We start from the raw sequence: 26049 nt of genomic DNA on the forward strand, positions 1-26049 counted from the left end.
CTTATATCATGTAGCCATATTCAAGGAACTAAGAAGCTGCCAATTCAGGATAAGAACTATAAATTGACTATTTTTATTTTAGTGCGACTGATGGCCTATTATAGTTCCATGTTAACCTATGAACTTATTTTGTATATGTGTAATAGCATAGTCTACGCAGTATTTGATTTCACAGACACTATGAATGCAACACTTAAATCATTGGAAGAACTGAAAGTTTTGAAAAAATAGTCTAATTAAATAATTTCAAGTTCTATTATGAAAATATAATTCAAAATACAATTAAAAATAATTACATCTTGTTCTGCTACAAAAAAAGAAATAATAGATGCATTAGTCCATCTAGTTTTCACCAATTCACAAAAATTAAAATCATAATCACTTAGTGGCCATAGTATAGATAGTGCTCTCATTTTTGACTTTTTAAAATTTTAATTCACTAGAATCAAGATTAACAGAATTCTGAGATTAGATCATAGACATCCCATTTGTATTCCATAGATAAATTTTTCTCCTTTTTTTCCTGTTGATCTTCGATTGTGTTCTGCCCATGGAGAAGCACCCTGCAATACAGAAGATGAAGACTTAACTGATTAAGCCCTGTCAAAGATTGAGAGTCTCTGTATGTTCCAATTATGTCAGTATCCACTGGATCTAACAGCTAAAAATATCACGAAGTCTATTCCTGCCACTTGGGTTTTCTAATATTAACACAAACAGACTTTAAGAAGTGATCACTTGTATGACTGACTTATTATTGTATACACACATTTGTAGGCACCTGTATACTTTTCAATAGCAATATCCTGGAAAAGAGGAAAAAAAAAAGACTTCAAAACAGTTAACTTGAACCTCAAAAATATTGTTTCAAATTCAATAGATAATATCAATATGGAGAACTACACATAGTTTTTAATTAAAATTTAAATATCATAAGGATGTTAACTTTATGTATTGATGAATTTGTATTAAAATAGCTGCAATGGGAATTAAGAAATGTAATTAAAGGAATTTCAAAATTATTATAAATCTATTTCTACTGCTCTGTAAATCATCCCACTGAAATGTCCAAAAAAATGGAAAAAAAAATTTAAAAATAATTCCATACAACCAGACAGGAAAGATGTTTTGATGAAGCAAATTACTGAATAATTTCTGGAAGAGATGAATAAGAAATAAAACATGGAATAAAATAATAAGCATATACCATGTGATTCCATAAGCAGAGAGAGTTCTAATGAGAGATAAGTAGAAACATTCAAATGTCAATATCAGATATACCGGAGCTGAGTTACTAGAGCCATGAGTTATGAGGGGTAAAGGAAAGACAGGTTAAATTGTTATACTTTCCAGAACTTTACTCAGTGCATGTTAAATATACTGAGAAATTTTTACTAATACATTATTATAGGGTCCTAAAATAGCCACAAGAAGAACTTTAAATACCCCATTTAAATTTGGGATATCCCAAAAAACAAGGAGAAAAATCTATCACAAACAGAACAATGAAGTTCCCAATGTAACTGCTTCCATAGTTCCTATTGGTGCTAAATGTTTTAACCACACACTGCCACAACTGAATTCCCACCAGCAGATGCTGGAAGGATGAATGGGTTAGAAGTTAGAGGGTGTGATGTGGGTTGAGAGCAGACAGGGTTTAAAAAACCTGATGGATCCTCCAGGCACACAAATGTGCTTATCTGTTAAATGTCTAAGGACTAGTAATGAAGGTTCTGTTGATCCATGCTCACTTGCTTCGAACAGGGAGACACCTATTCAAAGATTCCCCCAAACACCTTCACATTCCAAGGGGGAATCCTCAGTAGGTTAAAAACAACAACACGCTGGGTGCACTGGCACAGGCCTGTAATCCCAGCGGCTTGGGAGGCTGAGGCAGGAGGATCATGAGTTCAAAGCTAGCCTCAGCAAAAGTGAGGTGCTAAACAACTCAGTGAGACCCTGTATCTAAACAAAATACAAAATAGGGCTGGGGATATGGCTTAGTATTCAAATGACCCTGAGTTGAATCCCTGATATCCAAACAGCAACAACAACTATAACCAAAAAAAAAAAAAAAAAAACATTGCAGAAGGCATCCATTCTATGTAATAGTATTAACACAAATCTATGTGTATCCCTTTGAATGCAAAGGTAATTTGTAGAAACATTCAGCAAGCTTCATCCTGTATGTAGCAAGTTAATATGTATCAGCAAACACACACACAAATCAATTACATGAAAACAAAAACTTTTTTATAAAAAAACATAGACTTTAAAAAATCTAGTTAAATTGTCAGTAAGATTCAACAGCATGTGAACATCCTTTTAATCATATTAGTGTATTCATAAAAAGATTAGGATGAGATGAAGGTTTATCATTGTTGAATCATAGGGTAAGAGTGTGCCAGTGGTTTTCTTTTTGCATTCTGACAGTGAATGAGAGTTCCTGTTGCTCCACATTTTACCAGCATTTGGCAATCTCTGTTTTGGATTTTAGCCATTTTAAAGGTGCTTAATTATATCTCCTTTTAATTTACAATTTTCTAATGTCAGTGACATGGAATGTGTTTTCTCGTGTGTATTTGCCAATTGTATATCTTCTCTCGTGTAGTATTTGTTTACATCATTTGTTCATTTTTAATTTGTTTGCTTTTTGTTGAGTTTTAAAAATATTGGTTTAGGAGATCACCTTGAAGATTTCAATCTCTGTCAACAGCAATAAGACAAAGAAATGCAATATTTTAACAGCTCTACTGAGGTATAATTTAAATATCACAACACTCAGCCATTTTAGATGTATGCTTCAGTGATTTTTAGTAAATTTACAGTTTTGCAATCATCACAATCCAAATTTGTTTTCAATTTTCACTTTTATATAAAAGTATTAATATCACAATGAAAAAAGTTTTTTTTTTCGTGTGTGTGTATATATATATATACACACACACACACACATATATATATATATATATATAAAATAAACCAGTTTGTGCACTATACACTTTTGCCTTTCCCATCTTCAGAAATGTTCCTACACTGACAATGGTTACTAAATAGCATCATGCCTGAAGACATTGGCCACACAGTAAAACAAACAAGGAACCCAGAAGTGCTAAGATAAAATCAAGGAATAAGGGGAGACAATTTAACATTCACCCAAAAGGATTTCTTCTATTTTTTCCTCTTGATTTTGTCATAAAAAATACCAATACAATGGTGTGTGGGTTTTTTTAAGACAAAAAATTTTTTAAAAGAAGTAAACAACCTTGGGGTCAGCTCTTCAGCTCAGATGTGATCAGTATTGATTTTCTAATAATCCACACATTTACAGAGAAGTGTGAGTCAATGTTGGAGGGAGTGGTGGGGCAAAATTAAAAATATAAATACTCCACCTGGTGTGCCCCTTTTTCCCTGAATTCTTCTCCCTTCCCAAGGATGGAAGGGTTAAAGACTGGCAGGAATGGGGATTGGTGGTGGGATTGGGTTGTGGTTGGGGCCAGTGATGGGCATGCCTAGGCCACAGCAATTGGTAGCTCTTCGGGCTCAACTGGGGAAGCCCCCACTGATGTCACAGTGCAGCTCTGTTAGGAGGGAAGGGAAGAGAAAGGTACATATTCTTCAAATTCCAGTCATGCACTTGGTCACAAATCTGACCATGCCTTGAGTGAGAGATCTAGGTGAGGCAAGAGGCATGATGCTGCTGGATTTGTGAGAGGGGTTGAATAACAAAGGCTTGACAGTGGCATCTCCTGCAGAGGTAACAAAGTGCAGGTCAGCTTGATTCCACTCACAGAATTTTTAAACAAAGCCAAGTACTTGGGGCTGTTTTGTGGAACATGATTATTGATTGTGTGGTTGCCATAAGCTGGAGAGCAGCAGGTACTACAGCAACACAGAGCAGTGTACATGAGTAGAGAAATAATTAGGGAAATCCAGGATCTCAAAGCTGCACTTGAGGCACATCTACCAGCCTGTGACACTCATCCTCCTAATGGCTGTCCTCTGGATGTTGCACTGGACAGGGGGACAAAGGGAGACAAGCAGAGGGTCAGCTGAGGAGGTCAATGGGGCTGCCTCCTGCAAGGTGTTAGGAAGTGTATCCTTGGAAGATACAGGAACAATTCATGTCTGCCCTCAGGAAGCCTGATTATCACCTTGGTGCCTGGTTTCAAGCCATCCAGTTACTTGGATATTTTTGTGGTGCTGAAGCTTGTGTTCAATCTTGTTCTTGGCACAGAGAAACAACAGCCAGCACTGTTGTTTCTTTTCTGGTGCCTCGTGGACTGCTGTTGAAATGCACTGCCATTTTTGAAGGACTTCAGGCAATTAAGAGCAGAGCAGATGCTGGGTATCCTCATGGATCATCCCAAAATGGACATCTATCTCAGAGTCGAGTCAAGAGCAATATTGATACACCTGACAATCATAAGGCATCTCTCCAGGCTTATGTTTATCCTTCAAATGCTGGAGAAATAGTGGCTCACATTCAAATGTCCATTCATGGACCTTGCATTTGGTAGTAGATCACGGGGACTATGAACATTTTCCAAGTGGCATTGTAGCTGGAAGGAAGTGGAAAGCTGGTAGTAACAGTGTTGGCAGATAGTATGACTGTCCACCTCACCATCCTGCTGAACAAGTTCTACCTGGTGTTTCATATTGTCCATGAATAAAATGTTGTTTTTTAGCTTTTAGGTACAATGAAGTCATCGGAAAGATGGGATAACCTTACATAAGTTTGTGTTGGGATAATTTGCCACCATAATAAGAAATTCTCTACTAGCATAATGTGCTAGGTCTGGACAGCATCGCTGACCTTCTCATTGAGCTTTGGAACTTTGATAGGTGGTGACAGTGGGAATATTTGTAGAAGAAGGTGTGGAAGTAATGGAGCTATTTTCTCAGGGGATGGGGGCTTTGTTCCTGATGAGATACTGGGTTCTGAATCCAGGGACTTTCCTTTCTTGTGATATTCAACCATTTCTGGGCAATAGTAGCACACATGACCTCTCAAAGCTTCAATTATATGGAATTGAGCATAACACCGTGGACTTATTTTCTGTCTGCCATTCTAGAGGTAAAACATTAGAGTAGAAAAGTTATCTTCATTGAAGGATCCAGTCCACTGGTTGTTTGAACACCATGGGCAGATCTATTGTTGAATACCAGTGGCCCAAGGCTCTGGCTCAGGGTAGACATAGTTTTGAGAGTATTCACCAATTTGGACACTTCATTGTTATTTTCACCTGTACACCGAGTCATTTCATAGTGACAAGCCTGGCAATGCTCACTGAAGGTGAGAGAGAAAGAAGGGACTAGCTTGGGATTTGAAGTCTATTTGGAAAGGCCTAAGAGACTGGACAGTTCTACATGGTGTTTCATATTGTCCATGAATAAAATGTTGTTTTATTCATGGACAATATGAATAACTAATGAGGTTGGCTACATAGCAGTGAGAATGGTGGATGTGTTCAGAGTGGACCTGGTCTGCTATGACTGGGACTATCATAGAATGATGCTTCTAATGAGATAGTAGCTGGAATGATGGTGATGAAGGTGTTGGTGGTGGGCCTCATGAGCATTGTGGGGAGCCTGGTCTCATGGGGTTCATGTGAGAATAATTGTAGTTCCAACTGTGGGCTTAACAAACCAGATACTGGAGCTGGGACTATTGCAACTACTGTAACTGGCTTTGCTGTACATTCTACTTAATTATAATCTGCAACTAAAGAGTACTCAATGACATCACTGATTTTCTGCTATGGCTACAATTCCTTCTCCTCACATTGCCTAAACAGGTCAGTGTCTGCTATGCTCCTATCTGTGGTCATTGCCATCAGGATGGTCTCCAAAATTTATTTTGTCACTATTCAGGTAATCCCAGCCAGCACCCTTACCCCAGGCAACCAGTGACCTGTCTCATATATTTGCACAATCCAGACATTTGATATAGATAGAATTGTACAATATGTAGTCTTTCGTTTATGCAATGTTCTTGAAGCTCATTCATGTTGTCCATTTACCAGCAGGATGTTCCTTCTTACAGCTGGGTAGAATTTTATTTTTTGTAGGTACACTCATTTTATTTATGCATTCACTAATTGATGAAACTTGGGATTTAAGTTCAGGACCAATACAAGTAAAAAATTCCTATCAATTCTTGGTGCTGATATTGACATTTTAGTTCTGTTGGATAATAATAATTGCTGGGCTTTATAGTAAATACACACTTAACTTTTAATAAACTGCCAAGATTTTTCAAAGCAAATTTAATATTTCACATTTTATACCAGCAGTGCTTTCTTATTATTAGTTGGTGTTATCAGTAATTTCATTTATAGACTTTTGAGTGGTCATGCAAGAGTACCTCACTGTGGTCAGAACAATTTTGAAAGAAAAACTTAAAAGAAAGGAGAAAAATTGAAAAGATAAAAAAAAATTGCTATGGTTTGGATGTGAGGTGTCCCCCAAAAGCTCATGAGTGAGACAACACAAGAGGATTTAGAGAAATGATTGAGTTGTGAGAGTTTTAACCTGATCAATAGATTAATCCCCTGATAGGTATTAACTGAGTGGTAAATCACAGCAAAACATAAAAATAAATAAGCTTATATTTTATTATTAAAAAACTGAGTGGTAACTGAAGTGGTAGGGTATGGCTGGAGACGGTGGGGATTGGGGGCATAGCTTTGGGGTATATATTTGTATCTGGCAAAGTGGAGTGTCTGTCTCTGTCTCTCTCTCTCTCTCTCTCTCTCTCTCTCTCTCTCTCTCTCTCTCTCTTTCTCTCTTTCTTTCTCCTGCCAGCTCATCATGTGAGCTATTTACCTTTGCCACACTCTTCTGCCATGATGTCCTGCCACACCTTGAGTCCTGAGGAATGGAGCCAGCTATTTATGTGACCTCTGAAACATGAGCCCCCAAATAAAATTTTTCTCCCCTACAATTGTGCTGGTTGGTTTCTTTAGTCTGGCTAAAACAATATTTGATGAGGTTTTCAGGAATGGAAATTCGACATAATAGAGAAACAATAACAAAGCTAGGATTCCTGTGACACTGAAGAGAAATATACAAGCATACATAATTTTGAAGTTTGTAAACTCCAGTGAAAAAGAAAAAAAACATGCCAATTTCTGGAAAGCCAAATATAATTTCTATATAGAAAGATAATCAGATTATTGTTGGGACTGAACTCAGGGCTTTGTGCATGCTAGGCAAGTGCTCTACACTCCCAGCCTGATTTTTCTGAATTCTATATCCCCAAGTTCTGTACTCAACTCTTTTTTTTCTTTTTTTGAGTAATCAGTTTTTTAAAATGTGCATATACGAAAATCAAGTACTAAGTGATTAACAAGTGGAGAGAATTATAAAATAAAATCTTTCTTTCAAAGCAAAAAAAAAGATAATCAGATTAATATCAAGTTTATTGCTTAACGTGCTACATTTTGGATGACAAAGGAATAGTATTTAAAGTGCTGAAGACAAGCAGTCTTGAGATTAGATCAACATCCCAACTCTCAGTCACAAATGAAAGCAAAGGAAATGCTTTATGGAAAAAATTAAGAAAATATTCAAGTTATGATGGTGCATGCTTGTAATCCTAACAACTTGCAAAACTGAGGCAGGAGGGTTGCAAGGTCGAGACCAGCCTCAGCAACCTAGTGAGACTCTGTCTCAAAATAAAAAGTCACAAGAAAAAGGCTGAGAATGTGGCCCAGTGGTTAAGCCCCTGAGTTTAATCATGAGTACCAGAAAGAAAGAAAGAGAGAGAGAGAGAGAGAGAAAGAAAGAAAGAAAGAAAACATCTAGTAAATTAAAACATAAAAAATATAAAGAGTAGAATGTGAATCAAATTATGGTAATGGGGTATAAATGTCAAATATAGAAATAATAACAATGTTTAATATATTTGGCAATTAATGTCCTACAGAAAGACAAAAGAGGGAAATTTTGATATTGCCTGGAGATATCAAGACAGGGGTCTGAAAAGAGAGCATTTGAATTAAATCTTGAAGAATCAGCCTATAATAATTAAGTGAATATATATGGAGGAGGCAGGAAGCATGGGAAAGAGTTTAGGAAAAACAGAAGACATAAAATAAAATTGCTCTTTAGCTTAGGGCTTTATAAAACTTAAGAATTAAATTAAGGATCATGTGCCCGCTCTGTGGGGCATGATTTACTGAATAGTTTCAGTTTATGAAGCATACATTAAATATCTGGGTTTTTTTACTTTGATATATTCTGGGGGTCTAAAATAAGATCTTATAACTTCTATTCAACACATATTTATAGTTTAGAAGGAAAAAAATAAACAATTAGACAAATTACTATAATATATGTAATTCTTTAGGAAAAACAGACTCTGAGAGTCTGAAATTTGCATCCAGGAGGTTTACCCAGCAGTACTTTTGGAAACAAGACCTAAGAAAGGCGATTGGAGGGTTGTGCAGGGAGAGTTTAGCTGATGTCCAGGATCAACAAAAGTTCCGGGTGATTTCATAGGGATATATGGAGTTACGATGGCTGTTCAAGTTTCCCCCAATTAGCCAAAGGAGTCAGGCCTTGAAAGTCAATAGACAGGGAGAAAAACATCTCCAAATAGGCAGAGCTTCTATCCATGCATCTAATCATACACTATCTGTAAAATGAGAAGACCATGAGAAGAGAACATACATAGATTTTTTGGCCATTGCCAAAGGAGTTTATAGGATGAGGAGTTTATAGGAAATTAGCTGAAGATAAGAGAATGAGGTCTGAAACACAGTAACATCATAGATGGACATGTGGAAGTAGGTGCAAAGAGTAAATATTTGATATTGCCCATTAATGTTCCCCAGAAAATATTTATGATGAACGAATCACAACAAAATATTATAAAGTATTTTAAAGCATTGTAAAATATACAAAATCACTCCGCCAGTTAACAATAGCCAGTTTTTAGGTATTTTTTATCATTAAATGACACAACAGGCACATGAACTGACTGTCTATAGTGGCAGACATGCAACCTACAGGTCAACCCATCAGCATAGATTTTAGCTTACCAAATCAAGTTTAGCTACTGCTTCCTCTGAATGCCAAGCCTATCAGCAACAGACACCAAAGCTAGCCCAAGATATAGCACCTCAAAGGTTGCAGTAGCACCCTCCTTAGAAGGATCCAAAGTTTTACATCACAAGTATAGATATTTGTTCAAAGCATGAATGTTTCCTTTCCACAGAGCCTCAGCTAGGACCTCATGGAATCCATACATTACAGTATCTTACCAAGGGATTTGCACATAATATAGCATTTGAAAATTGGTCACATCATACATCACACCATCCAGAAGCAAGCTGACTTTATTGAACACTGAAAAAGCAACAGCCTTCTGAATGGGTAAAGTGCCACCTTAGAGGCCACTCCTTCAGGATGCAGTATGTGCAATATATCAGAGACTTCTACGTGGCACTCTCTCCTCAACAAAAACCATAGGTTTCTTTGTCCGAAAATAGAGGCAGAAAGCAGGAGCAGCCCCACATAACATCTCTTCCAATGACCTGCTGGGAATTCATGCTTCTAATCTTTGCAACTCTGTTCCTGCTACTCTAGGCTTTACAGATTTGGAGATGCTAGTCCCCAGAGGAAGCATATTCTTGCCAGAATACACTGCAAGAATACCATTAATTTACAGGCTATTTCTGTCACCAAGGACTACTTGTCTCCAGAGAGTATCAGTTAAAATGAGACGTCAGTAAGAAGAGGTGGAACTTCTTTTACAAAATGAGTTCAATTAGTAATACATAGAGAACCAAAGTGATCTACTTGGGCACTATTGATTCTAACTTAACCCCTCTGAACTGTGAATAGACATGCGCAGCAACTGAGGCTAAAGAAAGCATAATTCCCTAGGACTCAGTCTCCTCAGGTAGGAGGTTTTAGTTATAATACAGGCTAAGACAATTGAGGTGATAACTGAGGCTTTGGGTTACATAAAATTGGTAGGAGAAAAGAGGACGAGTGCTAGTTGTAGATTTGAGACTATCTGCCTCAATCAAGGGTGCAATTCATCCCACTAACCTCTTCTTTCTAAGTTTCCCCTTAGGAAGAGGGGAAAAAAGCATCAAGAAAAAAACTGTTTCTTCCACACTGTGGGATGGAGTCTGGTGGCCATAAAAGTTCACCACTCCTGCTTAGAGAACATGATTGATTGACAGGCAAGCTGCTGCCCTTCTGTATCCTCCCTAATACTGTACTGAGGCCAATACTTACTGTTGTCTGATTGCAACCCTGACAGCACATCAGGGATCCTAATGCAGGCCTCTTCCTGCCTGAGCCTGGACTCCCTTAACAAAGCTGTGGCTTGAAGGCTCCCCATTAATCTGGTCAAAGCTTTCTTAGTCTTGACAATTTCTCTAATCCTTTTTCTGTCTCCTCCGATCTCAAATTTGTCACACCTGAAGTATGTTCTGTACGTCCTCCCCACCTGCTCTGATTCCCTTTCCTTTATTCTACAAAAGAATTGCCCAATACAAATTTTTGCACATCTAGTTTCAGTGGGAAGTCCCAATTAATAGAAAAAGGATCATGATTGATTCATCCTTCTACTTCCAGTACTTTGGGAGTGTCAGGTATGTATAGGGATTTTATTCTCAACAGAAGTTCTATCACACAGTGGCCTAGTTGCTGAATGAATGGATGCATTCAAGAAATGTTTGTATAATTTATTACAAGTATATCTAAAATAGTAACTACATATAATCTTACAAATCCAAACTTCAGTTTATGATGATTGCTTTGGCATCCAGTCTATCTCAATGAATATAAATTCTAAATAGTTTGGTAATTTTTATGTGAGATGTATGCATGTGAAAAGAGATTTGTTAAAGTTAAGATAATTTAGCTTCAGAACATATTTTATAGATAGGTGCAATTGTCCTGATCTGTTAATGTTCTTAAAGGAGCAACAAGCAACTGTACTAAGAAAGGACAGTTTATGATGTGCCCAAACATTTCCATATGCTTCTGGGAAAATTAATGTTATTGGCATGATAAGATTATCATGGTACAAAATGCCTGTAGACTATAAATGATGTTAATAAAATGGACAAGAAAGTATAGTAGTAATAAATTGTAATCTGCAATATAATGGCACTAACAATAAAAACCTATTAATAATTTAGAAATAATGTTTTAGTCCGTGCATGCTGTTGCAACACAGAGTATCTTAAATACTGGAAATTTATTTTCTCACTGTTGTGAAGGCTGAGAAGTCCAGGATTAAGGCATCAGTGGATTCAGTCCTTTTCCAGGACTCTCCTCCTCACTTGCAGTCAGTCGTCTTCATAGTGGAGAGCTCTCTGTGTGTGTCCTCTTGTGAGAACACTACCCTAGCAATGCAGAACCCCATCCTATGATTCTATTTAACCTAATAACCTCCTGACTCCAATTCAGCCACAAGAAAAGCAAGGGCTTTGACATATGGATTTTAAAGAGGCACATTTCAATCCAGAGCGCTTATTAGGTCAAGTTGTTTCTGGATTTTCTTGGAGCTCTGGTTAGTAAATCAGTAATTACAAAAGAGGTTGAACACTGTTTCCTTGGCCGCCTGGCAAATAATACATTTTGTTTCTCTCTCTCCCTGTCTCTTTCTCTGTCTCTCCCCCTCCCTTCTTCTTTCTCAACCTTTCCCTCCCCCTCTTCCTCTCTTCTCACCCCACCACTCTCCACCTTCAGCCCTTTTCTCTGTATTTCTCTTCTTCCTAAATACCTGGAGTTTGAAAATTATGTATTGAAGTGTATATAAACACTAATTTTAAAAATTATAATTCTTAATGAAATTTACAGTTTATTTAACAGTAAACTGAAACATTTTACATAGACAATACATATTTGATTCTCTCTTCAAACCTGTAAAATGTAATATAAGAGAATACTATATGCCCCAAACTGTCTTTATTTTGCTTTTCCTAGCTTGAAGTTTCTGAGTCCATGACTTCTAGGCATAAACAATCATACTGGGAAAAGTGAGCATATTTGGCTTCTGTTGCTGCCTATAAATTATAATAAGATCAGTGGCCTTGAACAGCATCCATGTATTAGCTCGGTTGAGTAGGTCAGGAGTTGAAATGCAATGTGGCCAAGTTCTCTACTGGAGGACTCACAGGCTGAAACTGAGTGTCAACTAGGCTGCATTCTTATCTGGAGGCTCTGAGAAAGAATCCACATTCATGCTTATTTAGATTATTGGCAGGAAATTCTTTCCCTTGTGGGTATTCACCTGAGGTCCCTGTTGTTTTGGCAGCTATGGGCCTATAACATGTTCCAGCTCATAGAGGCTATTCTTAGGTCCTGGCCAAGTAGCCCTTTCCATCTCAGCCGTAGACAAATGCTTTACATCTAACCCATCTCATGCACTTAATTTCTCTGATTTCCCTTTCTGAGATCACCAAGAGTAAAAATCTCTGCTTTAAAGGGCTCATGAGGCATACCAGTCATATCCAGATAACCTTGATATCTTGAGGTTAGCTGCTTCAGCATATATCCTAATCAAGATGCAAACTCCATCACATTACAGCCTTGGGTGGATCAAACAGGGATAGGAAATCTTAGGGACCATCTCAGAATTCTGCCTATCATAATGTTAGAGGTGAAATGACAGCTTTAAAAATTATCAACAAATAAAATATGAAAACCTATCTTATTTTTTTGTGCAAAAAATTCACAGTAGCTTTATTTATAATATCCCCAAGCAGAAAACATTCAAATTTTTTATATATTCATTGTTTTATTTGTTCTACTTAGTTTCACATAACACTAGAATATATTTCAAATCTTCCTACACAAATGGAGCAAAGCATTTCAATTCTGTAGTTGTACACAGTGCAGAGATGCACCATTCGTGCAATCATACATGCACCTAAGGTAATGATGTTTATCTCATTTCACCATCTTTCCTACCCTCATAACCTCTCTCCCCATCCTCTTTGCCTACTCCAAAGATCCTCCATTCTTCCCATGCTCCCCACCATCATAGATCAGCATCCACTAATTAGAGAAAGCATTCAGCATTTAGTTTTTTGGGGATTGGCTTACTTTGTTTAGCATAATATTCTCCAACTCCATCCATTTACCTGCAAATGCCACAATTTTATTCTCTTTTAATGCTGAGTAATGTTCCATTGTGTATACATCCCACAGTTTCTTTGTCTATTCATCTATTGTTAATTCATCTAGTTTGGTTCCACAATTAAGCTATTGTGAATTAAGCTGCTATAATAATACTATAATGATGTCGTTGCATTACTATAGTATGCTGATTTTAGTCCTTTGGGTATAGACCGAGGAGTGGGATAGCTGGGTCAAATGGTGGTTCCATTCCAGTTTTCTAAGGAATCTCCATACTGCTTTCCAGAGTGGTTGCAACAATTTGCAGTCCAACCAGCAATATATGAGTGTACCTTTTCCCCCACATCCTCACCAGCAGTTATGGTTGTCTGTATTCTTGATAACCGCCATTCTGACTGATGTGAGATAAATCTTAAAGTAGTTTTGATTTGCATTTCTCTAATTATTAGAGATGTTGAACATTTTTTCATGTATTTGTTGATTGCTTATATATCTTCTTCTGAGAAGTGTCTGTTCAGTTCCTTAGCTCATTTATTGACTGGAATGTAGACCAATGGTACAGAATAGAAGATACAGATACCAACCCACATAAATACAGTTATCTCATACTAGACAAAGTTGCCATACACTGGAGAAAGGACAGCCTCTTCAACAAATGGTGCTGGGAAAACTGGAAATCCATATGTAGCAAAGTGAAATTAAACCTCTGTCTCTCACCATGCACAAAACTCAACTCAAAGTGAATCAAGGACCTAGGAATTAGACCAGAGACCCTGCACATAATAGAAGAAAAAGTAGGCCAAAATCTTCATCATGTCAGATTAGGCCCCCACATCCTTAACAAGACTCTTAAAGTGTAAGAAATAAAATCAGGAATCAATAAATGGGATGCATTAAAACTAAAAAGCTTCTTCTCAGCAAAAGAAGCAGTCATTGAGCTGAAGAGAGAGTCTATATTTTGGAAGCAAATTTTTACCATATGTACATACATCAGGTAAAGCACTAATCTCCAGGATATATAAAGAACTCAAAAAACTTAATACCAAAAAAAAAAAAACAACCTATACAATCAATAAATGGGCTAAGGAACTGAACAGACAGTTCTCAGAAGAAGATATACATGTGATCAACAAATATATGAAAAAGTGTTCAACATCTTTAGTAATTAGAGAAATGTGAATCAAAAAAAACTACTCTAAGATTTCACCTATATTATTTTTAAGTGTCTTTCAAAGCTTGTCATCTTTTAAAATGTGTGTAAAGCTAGTCACCTTTTAAAATATGTGTGTGTGTGAAAGAGAGAGAGAGAGAGAGAGAGAGAGAGAGAGAGAGAAAGTAGAAATAGTCTTTTGTGATCATTCTTTATTAGTTTTTCATTTTATGAGTTGCTGTGAACAGGCAATTTTTAAGAAATAATTAGGAGAAATTAAAGAAAAGTTCTCAGCTCCAACTCTATAACTGCCAAATTTAATACTTTATTTGGAAACATCTTACCCCAGTTCAACTTTTAGAATTTTCTATCATGAGAGCAAAGTTATATGTTAAAAACACAAGCACCCATGATTTTTTTTAATAAACAGATATCTCTGCTTGAATGTGTGTAGTCCAGCATAGTGCTTTATACATAAAAATTGACACACATTAATTCCGAGATGGTACAGATTGTTCATATATATTAGCATCAATAAATATGAAGATAATACTTTTATCACCCTTTTTTCTCACAAACATTATATAAAACACTTTAGCGAATTCACTTCTTGCCCACAAACTATTGCTCTCACACTTCCCACTCCCAAGTCTGAGTCATATTCATTTTTATACTAATCTTTTAACTGTGAAGTAATTTATTTGAGCTGACATTCAGGTACTTCATGTGAAATCATGCACATAGTTTTTATTAAGAAGAAAAATCTACCAAAGATCATATTCTGGACTTTAAAACCTTACATAACATTTCCCTTTAATTTGTATTTTCAATTTTAATAATACATTCTCAATAGTACTATCCTTGTTTAGACTTGCTACATTTGAAATAACAGTAGAATTTTATACTTTTGATTACTATTATCAAACAATATTCAGCTAGGGAAAGGAGTCCTAGTTTCCATGGCAATGGTCCAGAAGTTTTTACCTCTCTCTCACTCAGTAAAGCAACCAGAATCAATCCTGACTAGATGGCATACCCAGTTGTCTTCCTGGAGTTAAATTGGGAACATGTCCACTTGAGGCCTTGCCTCCACCAGCAGTGTCCAGGTATAATCACACTGGATTGTAGCAAACATGCTCAAATTTAGAAGGACTCCTTGAGAACTAAGCAAGATGATGTCTTAGTATCTGATTCTGCTAATGTTTTACACAACTCTGGAAATGTAAAAAAAAAAAAATGTTTATTTGTGAAGACAGACAAAGGCATTAAAATTCTGTGGAAGTGAAAGAGGTTAGGCTACAGATGCTGCTTGGCTGGGTGTAAGCACAGGGAGGTGAAAAGATTGGTATTTTCATCTTGATAGCAGTTGCAGAGCACTGTGGGACATGTTTCTATTTACATAAAGACTAGTTTAGTTATTCTAGAAATCTTGGCACTGGGAACACAGGAGGGAGAAATCCAAGAAACTCATGACTATGAAGAAGAAAGATTCTTTTTAAGTATAAGTTCACAGTTCAAACGGAATACAAATAAAAAGTTTCTAGGGCTTGTGAAGTTGGTTTCAAAAACTTGCTTAAAATACTTGCTCTGTAGAGAAAAATACAGCTTAAGGTGGAAAATCCAGGTTCTTTAAGAAATACTATGCTAATCGTTATTCTAAAGAAGAAGATAAATCTATAATTTTACAGCAAAGAAGGAAAATATTTAGACCATGAAATACTTAGCAACATTGACATTTTGAAAATGCTACAGTTTATTTAGGGGAAAAAAAAATTTTAAATGTATTTCTGGTCTGGTTACAGGACCAAGAAGCAAGTTGCTTTTATTGCTTTTCACTGGGTAAGCCCAGTAATTTTTAAAATATTTACTCTGGTTTTATCATTTATAACACGTCACAACTTTTATTCTGGAAGAAAGTCTACCATCATCAACCACATCATTATTTCACAAAACTACCAAGAATGCTTCTCCTGATGCACTGTCAGCACTTAATGATACTTCTTCTGAAAGTCATAGGTATGGGCTGGGGATGTGGCTCCAGTGGTAGTGTGCTCGCCTGGCATGCGTGCGGCCCGGGTTCGATCCTCAGCACCACATACCAACAAAGATGTTGTGCCCGCCAAAAACTAAAAAATAAATATTAAAACACTCTCTCTCTCTCTCTCTCTCTCTCTCTCTCTCTCTCTTTAAAAAAAAAAAAAAAAAAGTCGTAGGTATACCATCCAGGTACTCTTGAGTGCAACATAAAGCTATTGCAAGAAAACTGACAGGCAGGGCCTAACGTTTTTAAGAAGTTATTCAGTCAAAATTAAATGCTTATTTTGTATTTTAAGAAATAGATGCAGCAGGTATTGTAGTGTATTGCATGTATGAAAAGCAGAGCCTGGAATGAAGAGCTAGGAAGTTGGTGGCAAACACAAATAACCGTAACTCTCCTGAGGCTGGTAGTCTCCTGGTTTGGGAAAGTGACTGGGTCTGAAGAAGGTCACACAGGTGAAGCTTTCTGATGGAGGAAAAGACATGGGTTGTGCAAAATGGGGCTTTTCTTAAAGGAAGTCATTCAAAAATGTATCCCCAAAGAAGTGGAGTGGCAGAGAGAAAAACTGAGTGATACAGAGAGTATGGGAGATATGAGCTCATGAGTACTTATTCAAAGTATATTTTGAGATGATGGAGAAAAATGTATAACATATAACAAAGGATTTCAAAAATATTTCAAAACAAAGCAGAGGAGGGGAGGCTCCTAACTCTACAGAGGTTTCTCTCTAACAAACTACACTGGGATCCTCTTCAAGAGGTCATTCATTCACTGGATCTTAATGGATCTGCTTATGTTCACTGGACATTCAATATCATACCAATAGTTGAATAAATTGTATTTATTTATTTGGCCATATTAAAAGAAAAACAGCTGTCTTGTTTTGGATACTCATAGGACCTATCTCAGTGAAGTATATATGAAAAGAATTCAGCACACATTTGTTGGATTTGGATAATGTGATTGTATATTTATATCCAAAAATTATAAAATAAACTTTTTTTTCCTAGGTTTTATCATAATATGTTTAACTTCCTCAAATTATATACATTAAATTTGTACCTTTTGAGTTGCTTTCCTGGTGTGAGGATGCCTCCTAGCAGCAGCCCTGCTTTCGTGCTTTCAGTGCTGGTACTGTGATGTACAACCCTGAAGAGTTCCCCCCTACTCATTTTTTTCCCCTGCAGAAATGAATCTCATTGAGGAAAGTGCAAAGCTTTATAAAGGGATAAAATTTGAATTTTATGGAGTGTAATTTTGTGTATGAATCACATTTTTAATATATTGAGTTTTCATAAAGAAAGCTAGTAAATTCTGATACATTCTGTGTAAACAGTAATTCTATTGGTAATATAGTGTTAGGCATTTGTGATAACAAAAGAGCTATCTTGATAAATTGATTCCTCATTTATCATGACTGATACCATATCTGAATGGTCCTTAAATTAAAGTCAGTTTATTTAAAATTTTTAATGCAAAATAGGAAGTGTGTGCTGTGGAAATTTTATGGCTGATTTTAATGGAGAAAATACCGTCAGTTGACCAGGTATAATAAAGAGATATGCAGAGTTAGGAAGAAAGACAACATGATACTGCAGGAAATAGAAACAAAATAGATAATGTTTGTCAAAGGTAGAAGAGTTAACAGTGAGCTTTAAACAATATTCATTTGACATTTCATATAACAGGTGAGGAGGGACACAATAAGGCTTTGGGTGTTGACTTCCCCAAAAGTTGTTGGCTGAAGCTAACATAACTGACTTAAGTCAATTCTGTGATAAGTTGTGTGCAACTAGCTTGAAAATTGTAATTACTTATTTGCTAGAATAAGATGAGATTATTCTGGATGTCACAGTAAACCACTTATAAAGGGAAAAAAGCCTAAATTTAACTTTACTTTTGTGGCATAATCAGTAATTGTCCTTATATCTAGGCTTTTTAGCTTGTAACCAAAAGCAAATTAAAAAACATAATTTAGATATTCTATAGTTACTTAGAATTTTGAGGATATAGACTTCTTTGAAAAATAATTTTAATACTTTTAGGAGTGTATAAACTTTTTTCAGGCCTTTAAGTCAGTTATTATACCAAATTGTGAGCAAATGGCATGTAGTTTACATAAAAGTGTTAATAGAATCCCAAAGTATCTTGGTAATTCAGGAGAAATATAAATCTAGTAAAAGGGTATGGAGGTTCAACTAAATAGAAGTCTTTGATTTTTTTTTTTGTGGTAAAAAGTGACAAGAAATTGTATGTGAAAGTTTTAGCCATCAAAAAGTACTGCTTCCTATTCATGAACAAAACTACCTTTAAAGAGTTATCCAAAATCCCTTGCATCAAAAAATAAGGAGTATAATGGAAGACAGCACAATCCTGTCAAATTGGACAAATGACAACAAACAATGTAGTATGATTTTTCATGTGAGCTCTACAGAATGTCTACATATTCAACTTTCCCCATCCGTGTTCCTGTTTCAGAAAGGAGTCTTGCTCATGCTGGTTTTTATTACACTGGTGTGAATGACAAAGTCAGATGTTTCTGTTGTGGCCTAATGCTGGATAACTGGAAACAAGGAGATAGTCCTATTGAAAAGCATAAAGAGCTATAGCCTAGCTGCAGCTTTATTCAGAATTTGCTTTCAGCTAGTCTGCAATCCACTTCTAAGAATACCTCTCCAATGAGAAACCATGTTGCACATTCATTATCTTCTAGTTTGGACCATAGTGGCTCATTCAGTGATTCTTATTCCTGCCTTTCACCAAATCCTCTTAATTGTAGAGCTGTTGAAGACTTCTCTCCATTGAGGACTAACCCCTATAGTTATGCAATGAGTACTGAATAAGCCAGATTTCTTACTTATAATATGTGGCCCTTAACCTTTTTGTCACCATTGGAATTGGAGAGAGCTGGCTTTTACTATGTAGGACCTGGAGATAGGGTAGCCTGCTTTGCCCATGGTGGGAAGCTAAGTAACTGGGAACCAAAGGATGATGCTATGTCAGAACACAGGAGACATTTTCCCAACTGTCCGTTTTGGGAAAATTCTCTAGAAACGCTGAGGTTTAGTGTTTCAAATCTGAGCATGCAGACACACACAGCTTGAATGAGAACATTTATGTACTGGCCAGCTAGTGTTCCAGTTCAGCCTGAGAAGCTTGCGAGTGCTGGTTTTTATTACGTGGATTGTAATGATGATGTCAAATGCTTTTGTTGTGATGGTGGCTTGAGATGTTGAGAATCTGGAGATGATCCATGGGTAGAACATGCCAAATGGTTTCCAAGGTGTGAGTTCTTGATACGAATGAAAGGGCAAGAGTTTGTTGATGAGATTCAAGCTAGATATCCTCATATTCTTGAAGAGCTGTTGTCAACATCAGATACTCCTGAGAAGAAAATGCTGAACAAATTGTTCATTTGGGACCTGGAGAAAGTTCTTCAGAAGATGCAGTCATGATGAATACACCTGTGGTTAAATCTGCTTTGGAAATGGGTTTTAGTAGAAGTCTGGTAAAACAGACAGTTCAAAGTAAAATCCTAACCACTGGAGAGAATTATAAAAAAAAGTTAATGATATTGTATCAGCACTTCTTGATGCTGAAGATGAAAGAAGAGGAGAAGGAAAGACAAGCTGAAGAAATGGCATCAGATGATTTGTCATTAATACGGAAGAATAGAATGGCTCTCTTTCAACAGTTGACGTGTGTCCTTCCTATCTTGGATAATCTTTTAAAGGCCAATGTAATTAATAAACAGGAACATGATATTATTAAACAAAAATCACAGATACCTTTACAAGCAAGAGAACTGATTGATACCATTTTAGTTAAAGGAAATGCTGCAGCCAACATCTTCAAAACTGTCTAAAGGAAATTGACTCTACATTATATGAGAACTTATTTGTGGAAAAGAATATGAAGTATATTCCAACAGAAGATGTTTCAGGTCTGTCACTAGAAGAACAGTTGAGGAGATTACAAGAAGAAAGAACCTGCAAGGTGTGTATGGACAAAGAAGTTTCTATTGTGTTCATTCCTTGTGGTCATCTGGTAATATGCCAGGAGTGTGCCCCATCTCTAAGAAAATGTCCTATTTGCAGGGGTATAATCAAGGGTACTCTACGTTTATCTCATAAAAGGAGAATAGGCTATATTTTAGTCTTTACCAAAAAGCCTTTAAGCTGTTGTTGAACATTGGAAGCCATCTAAAATTAAAGCAAGGAATGTTTGGTTCTTCATTTAGTAACATTTATGTTCTATTTTATTTAGGTATTAATAATCTTATTTCAAAAAGAGATAGTATTGTATATTTAATCTTAATCCATTTAGTTGCAAAAGAAGACTTGTTTTTCATGAACTAAATCAGTATTTAAGTGTGAACACAGGAAGAATTAATGAAGTAGTGTCAGTGTTTGTTACGGGTCATTTCAGGAGTTACTGGATTTGGTATTTATGAAAGCTTTGAGTACTACATTACAGTATAGTTGAAAACTTTAAATTAGTAACACTGTAATTAATCAGAGTTGCTGACAGATTCTTTGGTGCTTTTCACTTGTTTTGTTAAGCAAGGATTTTTCTATTACCGATAAACAATATCTCCCTGTGAGAAACAATAAAATTCTTTATAAGTATTGTATCATCAAAAAAATTGCACTTTTTTTGTTTTTCCTAGATTTTGTCATAATATGTTTAACTTCCTCAGATTATATACATTAAATTTGTACCTTTTTTAAAGGTTCAAATTGTATACCAAAACCACTTTCTAAAAAGGGGTCGATTATTAAATCAAACAAATGATATGATAGAATAATGATGTATATTGAAATTTTCAAAGGTTTTTCTATCAAATTAATTTAACACTTCTAGATTAATGACTTCAAGAGGAGATAACATGTCATCTAACACTCCTAGATTAATGACTCCAAAAGTAGATAACATGTCATCTAACACTTCTGCATTAACAACTCTGTAAGGAGATACCATGAAGCTCAGTTTACATAAACTTCAATCTATGGCTCCATCTGTGTCTGCCTTCTTTGTTGAGGAGGTAAACAAAGAGAAACTTTCTTGGTACTGATCACCATGGATAAACTTGAAAAGTTGAGAAAGGCAGGAAAAGAGAAACATATATCCCTATATCTGGCTACACAGAAGGACATGTGTAAGGAATGGGTCTGCCCCTTGAGTGGTCAAGAAATATCAGCCAGGAGCAGTGGCACATACCTATAATCCCAGCAGCTTGGGAGGATGAGGCAGAAAGTCCATGAGTTCAAAGCCAGCCTCAGCAATTCAGTGAGACCCCGTCTCTAAATAAAATATAGAAGGTGCTGGGGATGTGGCTCAGTGGTTAGTGTTGGGAGTTGACCCAGCTCCAAAGACTAACTTTCCCACCCCCTAAGAAGAGCCGTCCAATGGTGAGCCCTGCTGGCTCACATGATCCTTACCCACCAATCAGACTAGCCCTACTGGCTCACATGATCCTTACCCACCAATCAGACTAGCCCTGCTGGCACACATGATCCTGACCCACCAATCAGAAAGTACCCCATACCAACTGTCAAACCCTTCAACCATTAAACTGTCATAACTGTCAAACTACCCCCAGCTCTATAAATATGCAGAGCTGTTCCTCAATAAATGGGCATTTTCTCCAACAATGAGCCTTGTTAGTTCTTTCAGTTAAGACCCCCTGGGTTCATTCCCTAGTGTATATATATATATATATATATATATATATATATATATATATATATATATAAATCACAGCAGAGAAAAATGACAGGAATTCTTGCAGACTGGTAACCTTGACCTAAGAGAACACCCAAGATAAAGTACATTTTCCCACAGCTTATTCTCATACCATTATGAACCAAAGAACTTCCCTTAGTACAACCAGTGTCCATGTAGGGAGGACTGAAAAGTTAAACGAATGTGTTTGTGCTCTTTGTCACACACACACATAAATAAACCTAAATTTAAAAGCAAGTGCATATTTATAAAATGTGTTGTGCCCAGAGAACCCAACCCTATTAACCAAATATCCTGATAGTCACTGCCAGCTCTAAAGAATAATGTCATTTCTAACAAGTAGCAGAATATCTCATTTTAGCACACAGTCCTTCTATCGTGAGGGGGCAAAATTGCTACATATGGAGTTGAGGGGGAGAAATAAAGAATGTCCACATGCTTCTGCCCCTGTTCAATGCTTTATTCACTCAAATTACTCAATATAATTTCATTCTATAGGTTCTTAATCAAGAAAATGACAATCCTTAATGCTGGGCACTGCAATAGACATAATCTATTCATAGCAAACAATTCTAGATTAATTAATTCACAGCAAACAACTCTAGATTAATTCTAAGCACTGCAAACACACTTAATTATGACAGGCTAATGACAGACATTCCCTCTGTGTGCTAGTTCAAAAGTCTGAAGGCTTGGGCTTTACTTCCAGCAGATGCACACTCACTCACTCAGAGGATCAGAAAAATGATGACAAGTGATGGGGTGTCAGTCCTGGTCCTCATCAGGCCCTCCAGCTCCAGTGCATCCTTGTTTCAGCTAACTGAATCCCTATTCATTAGCTCTATTATTTATACTAAATTTTTGGGCTTTTGACCCCCCTTTCAATCCTTATAAACTACCACCGGATTTCTCCATGACATTATTTACCTTGGGATCAAAACTATCTAATCTGGTGGTCTCCACCCTGATCTTCTCACCTTTCCCTCTTATTAGGCAAGGACAGCCTGCCAGCGGCTTCACTCTATTTATCAGGATGAGGGGAAGTGACTTGTCTGAGGCCATAGGGCTCTGTTGGATATGCTTAATGAGACTGGAATTTTCAAACTAGAGTTTTTAAAATGGAGTTGCTTAGGCTCAGGCCTAAGTCCATCCTCACACCTTCATTTCCCGAATTATAATCTGTTTCTTCACCTCCATGCTGCTGATGTTCTTTGTTTTAGTTCAGTCCCCATGGTCCTCATTACAGTAGGATTTTTTAAATCTGGTTTCTATTACTCCAGTCTCTCCCCCATATTGTATACCAGAGTTACTACTTTCTTCCCTGTGTCTTGCACTAGGGTTACTTTCTATTATACACATGTGATTGTGTCCACTTGTAATGTTTTCTAATGGCTTTATCTTGCCAATTGCATAAAGTTAACATTCCTTAGCATAAAAATCACAGCCTTTCACATAGGATCTTAGGGAATACCTCTCTAAACTCACTTTAACCATCTTTCCCCTATCACAATCAGAAGCTGAAAATTTATGTACATATCGTGACATAAGATGTTCCAAATACAGCTGTGTTTTTATTCCCTGTATTGCTGACTATGTTCTGTTGCCTATAATTTCCTCCATCATTTTGTCCTCTCATTCTGCTCCTTTGAAGTCCTCCACACTGTTCCACATATAATTAGCAGTACATTCTTTTTGTGCAATCATTTTTTTATTTTAAGCATAGCAATATTATTTTGTACTAACTTAACTGTCTTATAATTATCTACTTATTTTTCTTTTATCTCTCTCTGATAGTGGCCCCCATAAGAACAGAAATACCTTAGTCATTTTTGAATTCTTACTCTCCAAAATAATAGGTGATCAAATGACATTGAATTGATTTTTGAGTTTGAAATGTGACCAATCAAGTTAATTTTTCAAAAACTTCATCTATATGAGTTTAATCTTTTTTTAATTTGTGCTTTTTACATATACATGACAGTAGAGTATATTTTGACATATCACACATATATGGAGTGTAAATCCCATTCTCATGATTGTGTGTGATGTGGAGTTTCACTGGCTGTGTATACATATATGAACATAGGAAAGTTATGCCCAGTTCATTCTACTGTATTTCCTATTCCCACCTCCCCCATCCTTCTCTTCATACCTCTTTGTCAAAGTTAATTTTAATCTTTTTTTAAGAGAGAGAGAGAGAGAGAGAGAAACTTTTTTGTAGATGGACACAACACAATGCCTTTATTTTTATGTGGTGCTGAGAATCAAACCTGGGTCGCACCCATGCTAGTTGAGAACTCTATTGCTGAGCCACAATCCCAGCCCAAGTTTATTTTAATCTTTAACACAAGAATTCTACATTATTGTAGAGCCAGACTCCATAGTCACAATGACAACCTAGTAAAAACTAAGAGATTCTGTCACCTCACAATTTTGGAATAATCAAGTTTTGTGACAACATCAAGAAAGCAATTTGAGCTCATTATTGGAATCTGCAACTCAGGAGGCAAAGTATGGTCTCATTTATTACCTAAGAAGTTTCCAAAAGATTCTAGATTTCAAATGGGAGGGAAAGTTCTGCCTCTGGGTTTCAATATACTCTAAGGCTTTGCTACTCAAATGTGTGCATAGATCAACAGCATAAGCATCATTTCAGAGTGTATTAAAAGAAATCTCAAGCCACACCCTAGTCCTTCCAAATCAGAATCTGCATTTTTACAAGATCTTCAAGTAATTCAAATAAGGTCTCCTAAAAATGATAATGCCTTCTAAGGTTTCCATTACCCAGAACTAAATTTTCCATGGTTTCTGTAATTCCCTTATGCCCTATTTCTACTAGAGATAGGCCATCTTGTAAGAAGAGGGAGAAACAAGAGCACGCTTGCCCCAAAAGAGAGCAGGAAGTGCACAGCTTTTGGTAGGAAAAAATGTGGTCCAACTTCAGGGGTCTCATCATTCACATAATGGTTCTTGGAGTTGTGCCCAAGAACTCTAGGCACTTTATAGTCCATGCAGATGTTGATCCCTAGAGCAGAACAACAGTGTATTCCTGGTTGGAGTTAAACAGATCTGCATTGAACCCCCTGATGCTTAGCACATAGTTTAGAATATTTTCCCTTTTCCCTTTTTTTTTTTTCATTTACAAAAGTCAATAAGTAGTTTAGTGGGTCAAACATGAGGGTTGACCAATTTTATTTGCATCTTTATAATACACCAAACATTGGGATGCATAAAACTGAGTTGCTACCTTAAGGATTTTATTGTCAGCATAAAATAAAATCAGGTGTCTAAATTTCAAGGTTTGTTTTGTCAACTATTGCTCACACAAAAAGTATTCTAGCAAAAAAGGGTTTCCATGGTCCAATAAATTGGGGGAAACATTGTTTGACCATCAAAAATCTGTGTGTGAGTGTGCACTTGTGTATGTTTACAAGTCCTTATTCATATGCCAAGGGTATATTCCTGACACTTTCAGAATGTGCTTGCCTAGATCAGTCATTAGAGGCTCAGTCTTGCTCTTTTTTCTCTTTAACCAGATCACTTTTCTCTTTATTTTGTGTACTTCCTTTGGTTTGTATATTCAACCTTTATTTGAATATGTCCAAGAAAAAATATGTCAAAGAAATTACTGTAAATGATAGTCTAAGAAATGTTTGGAGTTTCAAATATTTATTTGTTCAAGATCAAGATTCTGGGGTCTGGGGATATAGCTCAGTTGGTAGAGGCCATGCACAAGGCCCTGGGTTTGATCCCCAGCACCAGCAAAAAAAAGAAAAGAAAGAAAAAAAATCGAGACTCTGTGTCCTTAATGACTATTTGCTCTCCAATTTCCTGGTTCTATAATCCATTTCTGAAAGTTGGTCTAAAGTTCTCTTTTGATGTCTACACTGACTTACCAGTTTCTACTGCCACCATTCATAAATCCATGATTTCTTAATTTTTATAACAGTGACTGTAGGAAACAGAGACTCTAACAAGAATCCATTGATAAGCTTAGTCTTCTCAC

General features: G+C 36.4%; 1 protein-coding gene and 1 pseudogene across 1 annotated transcript; one reads left to right on the forward strand and one right to left on the reverse strand.

The window, feature by feature from the left end:
• Nucleotides 1–3512: 3512 nt before the first annotated feature.
• Nucleotides 3513–15395, reverse strand: Pogz (pogo transposable element derived with ZNF domain). Its single transcript, XM_077797216.1, is given in 13 exon segments — nucleotides 3513–3577; nucleotides 3580–3684; nucleotides 3687–3767; nucleotides 3770–3897; nucleotides 3899–4259; nucleotides 4262–4328; nucleotides 4330–4526; nucleotides 4529–4743; nucleotides 4745–4767; nucleotides 4769–5097; nucleotides 5100–5252; nucleotides 5255–5315; nucleotides 15348–15395. Coding segments are annotated over 13 exon segments (1833 nt in total).
• Nucleotides 15396–18638: 3243 nt separating this feature from the next.
• On the forward strand, nucleotides 18639–20486 carry LOC113180812 (baculoviral IAP repeat-containing protein 2 pseudogene; annotated as a pseudogene).
• Nucleotides 20487–26049: the final 5563 nt, after the last annotated feature.

The sequence above is a fragment of the Urocitellus parryii genome, chromosome 1, assembly GCF_045843805.1.
Source record: "Urocitellus parryii isolate mUroPar1 chromosome 1, mUroPar1.hap1, whole genome shotgun sequence".
Lineage (NCBI taxonomy): Eukaryota > Metazoa > Chordata > Mammalia > Rodentia > Sciuridae > Urocitellus > Urocitellus parryii.